This window comes from Sapajus apella, unplaced genomic scaffold (genome assembly GCF_009761245.1).
Source record: "Sapajus apella isolate SASKATOON/1434 unplaced genomic scaffold, GSC_monkey_1.0 scaffold12, whole genome shotgun sequence".
Classification (NCBI taxonomy): domain Eukaryota; kingdom Metazoa; phylum Chordata; class Mammalia; order Primates; family Cebidae; genus Sapajus; species Sapajus apella.
The window spans coordinates 29693507-29712429 of NW_022436952.1; the positions used below are offsets into that span (position 1 = coordinate 29693507).

At 35.6% G+C, this 18923-nt stretch overlaps 1 protein-coding gene across 10 annotated transcripts in view; it reads right to left on the reverse strand.

The window, feature by feature from the left end:
• Nucleotides 1–18923, reverse strand: part of BCAS3 (BCAS3 microtubule associated cell migration factor) — a 664948-nt gene that overhangs the window by 432552 nt on the left and 213473 nt on the right. For all 10 annotated transcript variants that reach the window (XM_032279300.1, XM_032279309.1, XM_032279301.1 and 7 more), the window contains exon 14: nucleotides 605–738. In XM_032279300.1, coding sequence (XP_032135191.1) covers nucleotides 605–738 — 134 coding nt within the window. The remainder of the gene's footprint in view (nucleotides 1–604; nucleotides 739–18923) is intronic.

An 18923-nucleotide genomic window follows, 5' to 3' on the forward strand; every position in this document is an offset into this window, starting at 1 on the left:
AATGTTTAAAATCCAGCTCTATGAAGGAAAAAAAGAGCCCTGATTTGTAGTTTTTGCAAATTTTCATGATCAAATAGTCCCACCATGGATGATTTCATACAAACAATATAATGTCACTAAATATCACACTAAAGAGGGATGTGCATAACTGTTTCTCACTAGCCTCCACTATATTCATATATCCATATTCATCATGAATCTATTTTTGTTTATATGACTATGTCCGTATTTATATGTATATGTGTGTGTATGTACGCACACACATATTTATGTCCAGAGAATCAAAATGCCAAGTAAAAGTCAAAATGAATGACAGGGATTTTCTCTGGGGCAAGAAATGGTATAAGGTTGGAAAGAGCAGGATAAACAGAGCTACTGTTCTATCAAAATTTGTTGAATTTTTAAACAAAAAAGTGTTCATCTAGTGTTTATGTATTTACTGGGTCAAATGGAATTTTTCCCTAATTATCTAACCCATTCTATGACAGAGAGCAATATTTTCTCACAAACATCAACATTAAGCTGCAATGTGATATAAATGACCAGCTAGAGTAGATGTCATATTACACCAAGAAATCGCCTTCTGAAAAAATACACAGCTTACTTTGGCTTCAGTTTCTCCCCGGTGAAGAGTGTACAGATGGTGGACAGCACTTTGTGATGAGGACCAAGGATGAGTCAGAATTTGGAAGACATGAAAGTCATGGCCAAGGGTGTCTGTTGTGACTAGAAGCATTCCTGGAAGACAAAAAACAAAGAGTAAAAATAAAAATGATTCTGTATGTGGATGAAATATTCTAAAAAGCTACTCAACAATATTTAAAATATTATCAAAGAGAAAAAAATTACAAAGGCTCTAAGACACTTTACAAAAGGAAAAATTAAAACAAAGTATTTTTTTCATGAGAATACCAAGCTTAATGACACATCATTATATCACCAAAGTATAAACACTAGATAGGCAGGTATTATGGCATTCATGTAGAACTAGCAGAGAGAAGTTTGACATTCTTGAATTGATCAGTGATGAATTTACAGAATTCACAATTTTATTTTATATTTTCCTGAAGCAGAATCTCACTCAGTTTCCCAGGCTGGGGTGCAGGTGCCTGATCACAGCTTACTACAACTGCAAATTCCTGGGCTCAAGCAATCCTCCTGTCTCAGCCTCCCAAGTAGCTGGGACTACAAGCACATGCCACCAGGCTGCCCTTAAAATCTGGGCTTCAAGCACTCTTTCTGTCACGGCATCCCAAATCTCTGAGATTACAGGCATGAGCCACCATGCCCAGCCACAATCATTTTTCAAAACAAAGAATGTGAAAGCGGCATACCCACATGGAACTAAAATCCACTCTCTCTTTCACAATTTCTTCAAACTTTAATTCTACACTCCAATTTATCTACTGATCCAACTACTTGCTCTACGTAATTCACCAGCTTAAAACTTATCTCGGCGGGGCACGATGGCTCACCCCTGTAATCCCAGCACTTTGAGAGGCTGAGACAGGTGGATCACCTGAGGTCAGGAGTTCCAGACCATCCTGGCCAACATGGCAAAACCCCCTCTCTACTAAAAATGTAAAAAAATTAGCCAGGCGTGGTAGCATGCACCTATAGTCCCAGCAACTCAGAAGGCCGAGACAAATTTTCAGTTTTCAAACATGTGGTTTTTCTTTTTTTTTGAGATGGAGTCTCACTGTGTCTATCAGGCTAGAGTGCAGTGGTGCAATCTCAGCTCACTAAAACCTCTGCCCTCTGGGTTCAAGCCATTCTCCTGCCTCGGCCTCCTGAGTAGCTGGGACTACAGGCGTGTACTACTGTGCCTGGCTAATTTTTATATTTTTAGTAGAGACAGGGTTTCACCATGTTGACCAGGCTGGTCTTGAACTCCTCACCTGTGATCCACCTGCCTCAACTTCCCAAAGTGAGCCAAAGCACCCAGCCTGCAATATCCAATTTTTATGGAATGCTAACTACAACATTTTGTTCAATTTTGTTTATTTCTCTTCTCAGGCTTTCTTGCTGTTTTGAGACTACTTATTTTTAATAATCTTTAGTGGTGAATGTTAAAAATAAATAATTTATCAATGGACTTTTGGGCTATATCTCTTTATATTAAAATTTTACTGTTTGTTCCAGAGATTATAATACACATATCTAACTTTATGTGCCTGCTCATTTGTATTTTGTCCAGGTTTCATAATTGTTTTCTAGGGGAAGAATGGTCTGTACATTTACCTTGCTATTCCCAGAAGTAGAATCACATTAGTATAAGCATTTAAACTAATGTTTTGTTTAACAAAAAGGTATGAAAGAATATTAAGCATCTGAGGGAAAACAAGATAGTCATTTCAGTGAAAAGATAAAGTATATTTGAGTTTGCTATTTCTTTGGCAAATACAAGATACAGCTCTAGTCACTATATTAAAATATCCTACTAGATGCCACTGTCCTGGCTATTTCCAAGATAATACATTTGAGAAAATGAAAGGTGCCATTTATTATAAATAATTTAATAAATTATTTATTAAATGTATAACGATATATAATCTTACCTCTCATAATATATCTAGCAATGATCATAAGATTATTGACATACTTTACATTCCTTACTTATTGTTATCCAAACAATGAATTTCTAAGTTTAGGCATAAATGCTTTGTTGTCCATTTGCAGACATTACTTTGCCACTCTTCCTACTTTTTTGCTGAGTTACAGTAAGCTTGAATTATCAGTAAATCCACTACTATCTTCTGATTCCACCTCTCTGTAACAAATTTTCTGCACTTGACAAACAATTCAGTACAAATATTCTGACAAAAAATAAGATTAATTTGCATTTGTAACATATATTCCTCACCTACAATAAACTTCATTACATTTCGTTTTAAATCATACCAATGTTTTATGCAGAATGAGCACTCAAATAAAGGTCCTCATTTGCAAAATCAAGACTATTACTGTTTTACATGTGAATGAAAATCACAAATGAACACTTTCCCATATGTTCCTATCTTTGCAAACTGGCATTCATATCTGTTTAGTTATGATTATGTAAAACAAATTCAAATTTTCAGGAAAACGTCCGTTAAACATCGTCTGTGTATCCGATCTCAAATACTTTTTTTCCACTCCTCCATGCAAATGCAATCCACCAATAAGTTTTTTTTCCACAAAATTTTAAAAATAATAGAAAAAACTGAAGGAGCAGAAAGAAGAAAAAGAAATAGCTAGTACAGGACTATATACAATCACGTGCTTTCTTTTCATTTACAATTTCCTCTTTTGCACACATTCTGCTAGGGCAATAGCAAGCTTTTTTTTTTCTTCTAGAAAACAAGTTAAAATGTACATATACATAAAAGGAAAAACTTGTACAGAGTAGACTGTGGCTTGAGAACTATTTATGCAGCATCAGAAGACTAAACCAGACTCTGGCCTGGCCATAAACTAAACCCACGCCCCAAATGAGGTGCCAAGCCACAAAAAGCATTTGCGTCATCTGGGAATACAAGGAAAAAGAAGGACTTCTAATTATAGGGCCTGGAAGCGGAAGCCTAGAGTGATTAGCTGTTTAGGCACTGCTGTATGTTTATCTGGAAGCTTCCTCTCCCTCACTCTCAGCCTCAAGTTTGATAGATGAGCATTAGCGTTAGAGGGTGGGGATTGAAGCTGCTGATGGTACACAGCGTTCTCCAAAATCTGAGTTAGCTGGAGACTGAACATTAAGGCTTTTGTGGCCTCACACGAACATAAGTCTTTTCAACTGGGCGTCAGCTGGTTAACCCAAAAAGTAAATTAAAGAGTAGCAAAACTTCACCAGGCATATGCTATAAAATCTTGGAAACATGAGTAGGTTTGCCTTTTTTGCCATATCCTATTTATAACACCTACCTAATTGCATGGTTATCATATGCACACATGTGAACTAGAAGATGAACTGCCAGCTATTCACACTCTTTCCCAAAAAGATATATAAACACAATTATGCTGAATCAAATAGAAATCTTTACAGGAATTCAGATTATATCACTCATAAAACAATTTTTTACTTTGGCATTAATGCTTGTACATGTAATACTTTTCAATTAACACCTGTATAGATGCAAACCTACAAATTAATTATTTAGAAAAATACCCAAATTTGTAAACACAAAAGCAAAGAAACAGAATCCCAGTACTGAAAGAAAGCTCTAACCTCAGTTTTCACAAATCCATATCATAGCGTATTAAAGTCGGATTAATAAAACTTTCAACCTGAATATGAATACTGGAAAACAATGGTCCCAAAGTCTCCATATGAGCAGTATCAATTTCTTAAGTAGCTTATAGCAGCATATTTTTAAGCTGCTTACAGATACTAGTAATCAAACTCATCAATGTATTCTCCCACTTAAGTAGCCTAAAACATAGTAATATTTATCAAATTTGCTACATAACACTCTGTTAAAGGCACTGAAGTAAAAACTACCAAACAAAGCAGATGATTTAGCTGATCCCTTACAAAGGTTGCATATATCCATAACCAACATAAATTAGAAAGAAATCGATAATATTGCCCTTATTTGTTTCACATGGAAAAGTATACAGAGTCAACAACTGATTTTCTAGCTCACTTTATTTTTTAACTTGTTATATTCATCCTCCTGAGTTTTTAGCAGTTCGAAGTGTCTTAACATCATTATTTAAATATTTAATTATTTTCTTTCTCTTTGAATCATAAAATTTTCAGGCTTATGATGACATCTCTGGTCATTTCCAGTGCATCTTCACATTAAGCATTCTAATGTTCACTATTTTTAACAGATTTCTTTACCAAATAGATATTTGGGAAAGTGGTGTATGTCTATGTGCATGTATTCTCATTTTTTTTCAAGTAGTTGAGAACATTTGTCCATTGCCAGAATATATATTAACACTTTAATCTTTACTAATATATAATTTATATATAATAAATCCATTCATTTTAAGTGTATAGGATGACGAATCTGACAAATACATATACCTGTATAAATACTACCATATTCAAGAGAGAGAGCATTCAAAAAAAAGTTTCTTTGTGTTCAATTGCAGACCATTCTCTCCCCATCCACCTGGCCCCAAGCAACCATTCATGAGCTTTCTGTTATGAGGGATTAATACTGCCTGCTTTAGAATTTCATGAAATGTAAACACACAATATATTCTCAGTCTATTGGCTGCATTTAACAGTATATCATTCATTGATTTATATTACTGACTAGTGTTCCATTGTAAGTATATACCACAATTTATATATCCATTCCCTGGCTGTTTCTCTCTTTTTCTTTTTCTTTTTTTTTGAAATGGAGTCTTGCTCTGTCATCCAGGCTGGAGTGCAGTGGTGCCATCTCAGCTCACTGCAACCCCTGCCTCCGGGTTCAAGTGATTCCCCTGCCTTAGCCTCCCAAGTAGCTGGGATTACAGGTGTTTGCCATTACACCTGGATAATCTTTTTGTATTTTCAGTAAAGACAGGGTTTCACCATATTGGTGAGGCTGGTCTCAAACCTCTGGCCTCAAGTGATCCGCCCACCTCAGCCTCCCAAATGCTGGGATTACAGGCGTGAACCACCATGCCTGGACTGTTTCTAGTTATTTAATATTGTGACTCAAACTGCTATGAACATTCAAATACTAGTCACCATGTGGACATATGTTTTTATTTTTCTTGGATAAATATTTAAGAGTGGAATCGCAGGGTCACATATGAAATATTTATAAGAAACTGCCAAACTATTTTCCAAAGTGGCTGTATAATTTTACATTCCCACAAGCTCTGTAACCTCACCAACATTTGATACTGTCAGTCTTTTTAATAATTTCAATTGGTATTCTCACAGTTTTAATGTGCCAATATTCCTTGATGATCAGTGATGTTGATCAGTTTTTCATGTGCTTACTGGCTTTTAAATATTTTCTTTTGTGACAAGATTGTTTAAATCTTTTCCTCATTTTAAATTGTGTGTTTTCAATATCTATCTATCTGTCTGTCTATCTATCTATCTATCATCAGAAATTTTCTCCCAGTCCGTGGCATACTTTTTCACTATTTAACATCTTTCCAAAAGATTTTCAATTTTGATGAAAATTTTGTGATTTGGCTGTTCTAAGAAATCTTTCTCTATCCCAAGATTAAAAGATAAAACCTTTTGTTTTCCTTTAAAAGTTTCATTGTTTTAGTGTTTATGCTAAGCCTATTATCCATTCAGAATTAATTTTATGTATGACATTAGTAAAATTTATTTTTCCACCAAAAGCTATTCCAGTTGTTCTAAGACCATTTGTTGAAAAAAACTACAGTTCACTTATTTAATTACTTGCCACTTTTGTCAAAAATCAAATATATTTCTGGACATTAGATTCACTCATCTATGTTTATATTTACCCCCTAAAAAATCCTTTCTTGGTGAGCTTTAGATTAATTCAGAAATTTATGTAGCTTAAGTCTTTTAAATTATCTTTTTCAAGATTGATTTGGCTATTTTAGGTCCTTTGAAATTTCACATAAATTTTGGCCAGGCGTGGTGGCTCACATCTGCAATCTCAGCACTTTGGGAAGCCAAGGCAGGTGGGTCACCTGAGGTCAGGAGTTTGAGGCCAGCCTGGCCAACAAGGCGAAACCTCATCTCTACTAAAAATAAAATAATTAGCCAGGCATGGTGGCAGGCACCTGTAATCCCAGCTACTCGGGAGGTTGAGGCGGGAGAATTGCTTGAATTTGGGAGGCAGAGGTTACAGTGAGCTAAGACTGTGCCATTGCACTCCAGCCTGTGCAACAAGAGTGAGACTCCATCTCAAAATAAATAAATGAATATATAAAATAAGGTTAAGTATTCATGAATAACAACACACAAAATACTACTAATATATCAGGGCATAAAAGTGACAAAAAATTTTATCACATTTTGTGTGACAAAATTTTTATAAAAATATGCTCTGTTATCAGAATTAAATGGGTTTTCTTGCTCATATTCTAACATTGCAACATGGAGGGTCACTGGGATGACAAAAATGTTAAATTACTTAGGTAAAGTTGGAGAATTGGAAAGATATGAAAATTTAATTTGGATAGATTAAACTGACTCATAACTTTATTCAGGAAAAGAGTAAATGATACAGTTCCCAGTTTTCTGTCTCAAGAGGGCATTAGAAACAACTTCATTTCAATTAACAGATATGATGGCTGAAATCCACAAAGGGTGAGAAATATCACTGGAAAAATCTAAGGATAAAATAGTGTTAGCTTCTGGTATATATTATGTTCCAACACAAAGCTTAGTACTCAAGATCTATAGGTATCTACATAGCAGTATCAGATTATAACCAACCTCAAGGAAAAATTATAGATACAGATACACACATAAACACACGGTCAACTAATGCTAAATTTGTGTGATAGACAATAATTTCTAGAAGTACATAATAAAGTACACCCTAAATGGAGGTTAACAGGAATTTGCGAGACAGAAGGGATAGTAAAGTGAAATAATTATGAACAGCATAAGACAGGAAGCAGAAATAAAGAAGAGGATTTCATGGAGACCAATCCTTACCAAGCAGTTTCTTTATGTGTTAGGAATTGCAAAATAATTTGAAAGGTAAATTTGGAAATGCAGAAATTTCTAAACGTAGGGATGGCATTCCGTCTGTTTCAGAGATGTCTGAAAGAGATCTTTTAAACTATCTGGATGTTGCTTAGAGGGTATATACATACATAAAATTCAACAAGCCATATACTTAAAATTTGTGCAACTTGTGTTACATAAGTTACAGTCCAATAAGAATGAAGACAGATGAATGCAAAAAAAACACATGAGGACAAGATAAACATGTTGGTTTTATATGGATGAAAGGTGAGAGGGAAAATACAAGATGTTAAATAGACCAGTTAGAAAGTTAAAACACTTGAGCAGCTACCCCACCCCAACAGAAGGAAAAAAAGAGAGAGAAACTCAAAATACAGCATTCAGAGAAGGATATATAAAAGAAACAGATATATGGTGAGGGGTTAAAAAAAAGAGGTCAGTGAGTTTGAGCTTGGCTAAATGGGTGCTCAAAGAGCCAGGTATCATAGTACTAACAAGAAAATATAACAGACATGAATCAGGGTTCTAGCCCAAATGTTCAGAAACTAAGTAACACATGATGATGAGATGAAAGATAAGTTTTCAAAGATAGTCATCAAGTATGCTGTATCAAACTGTACATCAGTTAACACATTTTGGGTATCTGAGCATATTTTGAAAATATTACCAAATGACCAAGTGTCTCTGGAAATTAGGTTTGATTACCTACAGGAGCAGTGTCAAAGCATAATTCTGTAACTATGTTACAGAACAAGAATATATAAGAACAATGGCTGATCCATAAAAAAGATGACCGAGTAGGGTGGGCACAGTGGCTCACGCCTGTAATCCCAGCACTTGGGAGGCCAAGGCAGGCAGATCATGAGATCAAGAAATTGAAACCATCCTGGCCAACATGGTATAACTCTCTCTCTCCTAAAAATACAAAAACTAGTTGGGTGTAGTGGTGTGCGCCTGTAGTCCCAGCTATTCAGGAGGCTGAGGTAGGACAATCACTTGAACCCGGGAGGCAGAGGTTGCAGTGAACTGAGATCGCGCCACTGCAGTCCAACCTAGCGACAGGGTGAGACTCCATCTCAAAAAAAAAGAAATAGAAAAAAAAAGGTGACTGGGTAGGCAGGCATTCTGTACACAATCAAATTATACATATATTTACTTATTCAATGTCTTCTAAGAAACAAAGGAACAAAGGGAAAATTATAAAATCAGTTCATTTTAAATTATATCAATAATTATAGTATAAATTCTTTATGATTTTATTTAATAGTATTTTACACTGTTGTACTCTTAAAACTGTAGTAACATTACATTTATTAATTCTCAATTCTAATTGATATCCTTTTTAGACTTCAGATACATGGAAGAATTAATCAGACTTTTCATTTCATCTATGTTAATAAGTCTATACATAAACCTTCTCTTGCTGTTTTTATTGTATTGTATTGTATGATTTTTATTTTTGAAACGAAGTCTTGCTCTTCCACCCAGGCTGAAGTGCAGGTTTGCAATCTCGGCTCACCGCAATCTCCGCCTCGTGGGTTCAAGCAATTCTCTTGCCTCAGCCACCCAAGTCGCTGGGATTACAGGTGCAGGCGCAAGCCAGCATATCCGGCTGATTTTTGTATTTTTAGTAGAGACAGGGTTTCACTATGTTGGACAAGTTGGTCTCAAACTCCTGAGCTCAAGTGATCTGCCTACCTTGGCCTCCCAAAGTGCTGGGATTACAGGCATGAGTCACTGCACCCAGCCTCTTACTGTTTTTATATTTTCTCTTTGTTCTTCCATTCCTGCATCCACTCTTCATTTCTCACTGCTCCCAACCACAGATACCCACTTTACCATATCTAATAAATCTCTCTGAAATGTATATATATCTTTGAGAAAAATCTAGGCTATTTTCAAAGCGATGTGAAAATATTTAATGTATGGCAAGATACAGGCCAATCTGAATGAGAACAGCGAAACAAGGTATCCACAGCCTGGGCCACTGAGGGAGACCCAGAGGCAAGTGGGAGGGGCAAAAAGTATTCAAGTGCTTCAGCGTTTAACAACCAGTAAGGGTAAACTGATAAATGAAAGTTGAAATCAACAGGTGTTTTGCATGTATGTACCTGACTACCTAGATCCTTCTTTACCCTTTTCAAAATTAAATTAAATATTATGTTTATATTATTGTTAGTATATCTGTTGTCCATAGGTATATTTTTACAGGTATATATGTTTACTTCACATTTTTACAAAGTATCCAGTGTATGCATTCACATCTTCCATGAGTTCATGCACTATTAACTGAGCACCTTTATTCAATGAAGTGGTAGTGCTGTGGCAGTGGTGATGAAGAATGGGCAAGGCTCCTCACTTACTGATGGAACCCAGGGCTACATTGGGACTTTAGGTGGGACCTGGGTATTTTTGTCTTCATGGGCCCTCTCCTCCATGAAAAAATATTTAAAGTTGTATTTTATGACTCCATTATATTAACTTAAAACCATGATTTCTTTGTGCTTTTAAAAGAAATCAGAAGATTATAGCGAGGTTCTAAAAGTACTGTGGTCCCTAGACACTGAACCTACTACACCTAATGGTAAATCACCTCTGCAAAGATCCCTCTCTTACACAACTACGGTGCCACAATGAACAGGGGGCAAACAGAACTAATTCTTCAGGGAGTAAATCCATTACGTGAGTAAAGCACACCACCTTACAAGATGATGAAACAAGAAAGTACAAACCTACTATGGAAACATCCTCTTCTAATGAAAAAAGGAAATAAATTCTTCAAGTTGCCTTTGCATTGTGAATGAAATAATATAGGTGTCTGATAGGGATAAACCAGAAGCTGTCAGATTAAAAATCTCAAGCTATGTTATTCTGCGGATCTGTGATGCATTATAGATGTTAAAAACAAATCAAGACACAGTATTTCTCTAACCACTTGCTAGAATCAATGGGACTTTTATGTCCAAAAAGAAAAACCTAAAATGATTAACCCAAGACCACAATCACCTTTCAATATATAGCATTTAAGTAACCAGAAGAATTTCAAGTCTGTTAAAGATGTAGCCAAGCATCTAAAGGGGTACATATTTACTCTGTTTCACTAGAGATTCAACATTCATTTTACTCTTATTAATGGATGGAAAAGCAATTTCCCTGCCAAAGAGGGGTAATTATTTAAAATGCAGATGTGTTATACCTCACAGTCCTCAGCTGCTCAGCTGGCAGAAGTAATACCTCTGGGAAAGCAAATCAATTATTTACTGAATTAAAGGTGGCAGGTCTGTTTATGTCAGGCTTATTGCAGAGAATTGAGGATTTCTTCCTTATGTTTCTAATCGACAGTTTGATAAATAAGAAATATTCCTTTGTTGTTGTCTAAAGCAATATAATTAATAGTATACTAATCTATTGGTCTTATGACATAAAAAATGTTATTTCCACAGGGTGCTTTTTTTTTTTTTTTTTTTTTTTTTTTTTGAGACAGTCTTGCTCTGTCGCCCAGGCTGGAGTGCAGTGGGACCATCTTGGCAACCTCGGGCTCCTGGTTCAAGCAACTCTCTTGTCTCAGCCTCCCCAGTAGCTGAAATTACAGGTGTGTGCCACCGCGCCCAGCTAATTTTTGTATTTTTAGTAGAGACGAGGTTTCCCCATGTTGGCCAGGCTGGTCTCAAATTCCTGACCTCAAGTAATCCGCCCTCCTTGGCCTTCCAAAGTGCTAGAATTACAAGGATGAGCCACCACATCCGGCCTCCATGAGGTATTTTTAATTAACACCTATTACATATTTCAGTTTTAGTTATCTGTGGTATGTAACTGCAAGTATTATAATTTGCCATCATGGATCACTCCCACAATACAAAGACAAAGACAATTCTTATTCAAACCACAATTTAGACATAAGCTGATTTTATTCAACAAATGAATAACAACATTGAATAAATGTCTTAACTTTGTCCTGCTACAGTTTTTCCATGATTACAATTATGAAACAATCCAATGGAATTAATTATTATAATTATTCAATGTGCATTTACTCAGTATCAAGTATATGAAAGTTACTTGGCTAATATGTGGGGACAAAATGTTAATAAAAGCTTACCTCTAACAGAGAACACATTGAAAAGATACTCTGATGTAAACAATTTTAAAACTAAGATGAAGGTGATTGATAATAATGAAAACAGAAACAACCAGTATCTACTGAGGTTATTTTATTTGTTAGGTATTATTTTATTTTTCATTTTTTTAGACAGGGTCTTGCTCTGTCACCCAGGCTGAAGTGCAGTGGCACAAACACGGCTCACTGCAACCTCTGACTCCCAGGCTCAAGCAATCCTCCTGTCTCAGCCTTCCAAGTAGCTAGAACTACAGGCATGCACCACTACACCCAGCTAATTTTTGTATTTTTTGTAGAGACAGAGTTTTGCCATGTTTCCTAGGCTGGACTTGAACTCCTGAGCTCAAGCTATCCACCCGCGTTGGTCTCCCAAAGTATTGGAATTAAAGGTGTGAGCCAGTGCACCTGGCCAGGTATTATTTTAGATACCATTATTAGCCCCCATTTTATTGATGAGGAAACTGAGGTATTGAGCATACCAAGCAGATTAACTAGCTTGCCCAACTGGGTGACAAAGTGAAGGAGGAAGGGGAACATGATATTTTATGTAGAGTCAGGGAAGACTTCTTAAATGATATTTAAGATAGGACTCAGTGTAAGAGTTAGCCAGGCAAAAGATGATTCTAGCCAGGCGTGGTGTCTCACGCTTATGATCATAGCACTTTGGGAAGCCAAGGAAGGCAGATTGCCTGAGTTCAGGAGTTTGAGACAAGCCTGTGCAACATGGTGAAACCCCATCCCTACTAAAAAAAAAAAAATTAGCGGGGCATGGTGGTGCCTGCAGGACTGAGTGCCCATAGTCCAGGCTACTCAGGAAACCAAGGCATAAAATTGCTTGAGCCAGGGAGGCAGAGGTTGCAGTGAGCCCATGTCATGCCACTGCACTCCAGCCTGGGCCGGAGAGGGAGACACTGTCTCAAAAAAAAGAAAAAGAAAAAGAAAAGAAAAAAAAAATTGACTTCAGGCAGAGGACAAATTATATAACATGTTTAAGGACTGAAAGATACTTAATGGAAGGAAAATGGGTATCACTTCAAGTCAGGAGTTCGAAACCAGGCTGGCCAACATGGTGAAGCCCCATCTTTACTAAAAATACAAAAAATTAGCCAGGTGTGGTGGGACATGCCTGTAATCTCAGCTACTCTGGACGCTGAGGCAGAAGAGTTGCTTGAATCGGGAGGTGGAAGTTGCAGTGAGCCGAGATCATGCCACTGCACTCCAGCCTGGGCAACAGAGTGAGGCTTCATCTCAAAAAATAAATAAAATGCATTAATTTTTTTTAAGTTCCCTAGAAAATGTTGTTCAATTTGTCCCTGAGAGCAACAAATTTACACTGTCCATATTGAATCTGCCCAGATCTAAGCATGAGGATCAATCTGGTACTTCTAAACGAATCATAAATGCTGCCACTAAAATATTTGTTTTAATTCCGGACTCAAAGTCACAGCTAACAAACAAGAATGGGAATAAAAAATTGAAAAACAAACTGAATGCAGCTGCTGAACTAGAAGTTTCACAATTCTATTTAATAGCATACTTCATTTCTTCTCTAACTAGGTCCCATACAAGACAGAAATGTATGCCCCCCAGTCGACCAACCTACATTGTCTCCTAAATTCATTTTGCACTGTTATTCCATCATGTAGGTTTTGTATTATTTTTAACGTTTCCCAGGAGGTGGCTACAGGCCTAGTTTGTTCTTGGATTTTGTTGTTCAGGACATGTTTATAACACTGTCATCTAAAAATATGTCTCTCTTTTAAAAAAGACTAAAATGGGCCAGGAGTGGTGGCTCACACCTGTAATACCAGCAATTTGGGAAGCCAAGGCAAGCAGATCACAATGTCAGGAGTTTGAGACCAGCCTGGCCAACATAGTGAAACCCTGTCTCTACTAAAAATACCAAAAAAATTAGCTGAGTATGGTGGCAGGCGCCAGTAGTCCCAGCTATTTGGGAGGCTGAGGGAGGAGAATCACTTGAACCCAGGAGGCAGAGGTTGCAGTGAGCCGAGATTGTGCCACTACACTCCAGCCCAGGCAACAAGAGCACCTTAAAAAAAAAAAAAAAAAAAAAAAACTGAAAGGGCCGGGTGTGGTGGCTCATGCCTGTAATCCCAGCACTTTGGGAGGCCAAGGCATGCAGTTCACCTGAGGTCAGGAGTTCATGACCAGCCTGGCCAACAGGGCAAAACCCCATCTCTACTAAAAAAACCATAATTATTAGCCAGTCCCGGTGGCACGCACCTGTAATCCCAGCTACTTGGGAGGCTGAGGCAGGGGAATCACTTAAACCCAGGAGGTAGAGATTGTGATGAGCCAAGATTTAACCACTGCACTCCAGCCTGGGTGACAGAGCAACACTACATCTCAAAAAACAAATAATTAATTTAATTAAATAAAAGATGACTAAAAGAAATTTCTTTGTATTCTTAAGTGTGCCAGTGACAAATACAGGTAAACTGGTTTGAGTAAGATCAGCTTTAAAAACAAAAATCATGCAATCAACTTTATTGCATGTTTTGTTTTACATGAACTTCCCTAAACTAGTAAAAAGTACTCTAACAAGCAATACTGTTATTATTAGCTATATTACACACCCCATGAAAATGCCTTTAACCAAATTAGAGAATTATTAGTGGGTTAAAACTTCCTAATATAAATTTTAAAACATATATGGTTACATGTATGGGTAAAGAAAGACTAGAGTATATTACTAGAGGATCTATAAGCTATATTTTGGAAAAAGCCAATTTAAATTAAAAACTGTAACTAGTGCGTTAAGGCCTATTGAAATTACATATCTTTGTACAAAATGCCAATTAATAAAATTTCAGAATCTAACAAATATAATTCAGCCAGTGTGCAGAGAACTACTTCATTTAATTTTTAATTATTTTTCCAGACAGACTTTTACTCTGTAAACCAGGCTAGAGTGCAATGGTGGGATCAGAGCTCACTGCAGCCTTAATGCCTTGGTTCAAGCAATTCTTCCATCTCAGCTTTCCAAGTAAGTAGCTGGGACTACAGGCACATGCCACCATGCCCAACTAATTTTTTTTTCACTTTTTTTTTTTAGAGACAGAATCTTGGTATGTTGACAAGGCTAATCTCAAACTCCTGGCCTCAAGTAGTGGTCCTCCTATCTCAGCCTCCTGGGTCACTGGGATTATGAGCACTCCAACCTCATTTTATAATGTCCCATTTCTTAATCACATTAGTAAATTTATTTACTAATGGGGAGGACTTAAATGAAGAGTGTTAGAAAATACATCATTTTATCTCACAAAAACACTTTTAAAACTATAAGACAAATAATAATTTACGGGAAAAAACCCAGCTACTGAGGTATCTATGCATTTACAAATAGCAGTGCAGTTTCCTTACTAAAACATAACCTCTATATATGTGTGTGTATACATATGTGTATCAATCAGAAGGGTTAGAACAGTAAATATGAACCAGAAACTAGCAGAGCAAAATAAAATGTCACCTAGTGATATGACCTGATTAATGGTTAGAAGTTATGGCTAATCCCAACAATTTTTTTTTTAATAAAGCTGGGTAGCTACTGACTAGCACTTGCTAACTAAAAAAAAAGAAAGAAAAAAATACAGACTTCAAATAATTAAGAATTGAACATTTTCTGCATGCTTTCTCATAATCAAGTAATAAGTCAATATTCAGAACAGCAGAAATACTCAAAGATGAAAGTAAATAATTAAGATGAATTATAAGGAATTACATAAAATTTTGCCTACCAGCTACTATAAAGCACTGTGCAAACCAACTGTATGAGCAGTTGCTGAGTTATATACCCTCCGCTGAATACAAATATCTAAACAGATGCAAAAGATTTATAAAATGTTGCAGAAACGAGGACACATTGAAAAACATATCTGTGCACAACAAACTAATGAGTCCACTATATAGATTATGGTTCGCAATCTATTTCAAATGTGCCACATTTTTCTTGCCTCTTTCATTCAAATAATATTTACGATGCCAGGCACTGAGTCATTATTATGTAATTACATATCTTTTAGGTCCAAGCTTGGAATTGATTTCCTTTTGAAGAGCTGTCTCCAGTACCTCAAAACCAGGCTAATATTTATCCCCTAGCATGCTGTCCTTACTCCACAAAGGGTTTTCCTTCCTTAAGACCCTATTTGTGCATTTGTAACTAACCAGCAAGCAGACTCCATGCATAGAGACTATCTCTTATTAACTCAGTTACCAAGACTTAGCCAGACTAGGTGAATAGAGTCACTAGTGAAAGTGGTATCTTCCAATGCGTCAGCTGAAACAGGTGAAATCATACCAGAAAGCATCAACCTTTTCGATAAAGGGTTCTAAAACATTTTTGTAGTGTGGATCCTGTTAGCAATATGGTAAAGCCTAAGAACTGCTTTCTTAGAATGAAATTATTTAAAACACAAAATAAAATACCTAAGATTTTAAAAAATTAAAATATAAGTATTTTAAGTGCTTTTTTGTTACTATATTAAATTATAGGCTCTACCATAATTTTGAAGCATGAGCAATATTTAGCGAATTATAAATAAATGTGAAATCATATTTTAAAAACCATTATTTTCATCACTCACAAGTTTACACATACAGTTAACTAATTGGATCTCTGTATGGGATTATTTCCAATGATATTAACAGGCTTCATAGATTGCTATATGAAACAACTATCTAATATCAGAATAAGGAAACTCTATACACCATGAACCATTCCAAAGTGAATAAATTCCAGAAGAACTTCAGTAAACTCTCATCAAAATTTCAATTAAAAAATAAGGGAAAAAAGTATTTAAAAGTACTGGACTGACCTATCACCTTCATTGTCAAAACAGTGTCTAATACAGTGTCATATATCTATATAGTTCAAAATAATTCACTAAGTTTACTATTACTCTGAGACACCATGCTAAGCAGTAGAGATACAAAGATTAATGACATCTGATCTCTTTGTAGGAGGAACAGGGAAGTTAGCAAGGGAAACAAACGTTTAAACAAATGATTATCACAAAATAAATTACATCATAGAGTTATAAACCTAGTGTCCCAGCAACACAGAAAAATAGGTATAAATAATGCTATTTTTAACCTTATTATATAAGCACAAATGTGAGAGGTCAAAGAAATCAAATGGCAAATGTAGATCAAAATTATGAAACCATTTTATGATAGAAAATTAATTGCGGATGACTGCAACACTCTTTATATTAAAAAATACATTCTTCTTATAATGCAAAGTCATAGGAAAAAAACACAGCTGCCAGTGTCAGAAGCACTGTAGGACTATATGAAATGTACATTAACAAAAAGGAGATTTGACATAACAGATGGAATATCAAAATGAGCCATACTGGTTATTCCAAGTGGAGTGCTACAAGTAATATAACTTCCAGATTGTTTTTTCACATTTAACTTAATTCCCACAATACTCAGAGAATTTCAATATATCTTGCCTTTATTAATTAAATCAATCCTACTGATCACCAATCACGATAAAAATCCTGCTCCCTTAATCAAAGATGACTTAAGATATTAGAGGATAGATTATTCGAAGTGATTTATAAAATAGTATCTCTATATAATGATAATCTCTTACTATCATTCTTCATTTGAAAAGATGAAAAGAAGGAGAAAAGGATGGGCTTTTCCTATCAATTTTAAGTGATATAACCATTTCTGAAAATTAAGATAAAAACAGTATGCTCTTAGATACATCAACCAAATGGGTAAGATCTGAAAAGACTGCAAGTTTCTGATGACTATACCAGCTCTGAAAAAAAAGAGCAGTTTTATTTACAAAGTATTTTTAAAATACAGATTGAGCATCCCTAATCTGAAAAACCAAAATCCTCCCAAAAATTTATGTTCTTCCTATAACACAAACCAAAATGCTCTGAAATGCTCCAAAACTGGAGGGCTGACATGATGCCACAACTGAAGAATCCACACCTGACCTCATGTACTAAGTCTCAGTTAAAACGCAGTCAAAACTATGTTTCCTGCACAAAATCACTTAAAATACTGTATGAAATCACCTTCAGCCTATGTGTATAGGTTGTACATGAAACAAATTTTGTGTTTAGACTTGAGTCCCACCCCCAAGATAACTCATTATATATGCAAAGATTCCAAAAGCAAAAAAAAAATTTTTTTTGAAATCAGAAAGACTTCTGGTCCCAAGCATTTCAGATATATAGTACTCAACTTGTAACTTGTTTCCTACTACTGGAAGTATTACACCAACTCCATACTGTGAAAAATGGCCATTTAAAAAAAGGGAGAGAGAGAGAATTAGGCATTTATACTGCTTTTGATATATAGGAGAAATGCTGTTTACTCCTGGCTGCTGAGAGAAAATATTTTCTACAGAAGAATAACATTTAATAAATGCGGACACCAGGACAGAATTAAGAAAACAATCCGCCATTCTATAACCTTCAATGTAACAAAATTATTAATTAAAAAGTTGCCTCAAAAATAATGTCAAAATGACATACTGCAGAGTACTTGTTAATCTCCACAAGAAAACCCTATTTCCAATAATGTAGATATGTGATTGTCATTACGTATTCATGTGATCAAATATAGCACCACAAATAGGGAGACAAGCTAAAATAATGTGTCTCCCATGGGAATGAAATTATATAGACAGCAATACTTACGAAGTTTAGAAACAAACAAACAAAAACTCCTCAGCCTGAATGGATTTATACCTCTAAACTTAACCTCCAGTTAACAGATATCCAAGGAATGGAGAAATATAAAAACATCATAATGAAAAGAAATCTGGCCAAGCATGGTGGCAACACTTTGGGAGGCTAAGGCAAGAGAATTGCTTGAGGCCACAAGTTCAGGATCAGTCTGGGCAGCATAGTGAGACTCTGTCTGTATCTTTTTTAAAAAATAATTTTAAAATTAAATAAAAAATTTAAAATCTTACAAATGCAGAATTTAAGACAACTGCTTGTGACATTGCAAAAAAAATTAAAAGGTACAAATCATATGCTATATTAAAAGGAACTAAAGAGATAACAAAAAGGAGTAAACCTTAAGAACAAACAGAAAAACAAAGAACACCACTAAACAAAATCAGAGAAAATTAAATTAGCTTACAAAGTGTTGTAAGTTACACAGAAACTTCAAGTTACAAAAAAAGCACTGCTCATATCCATT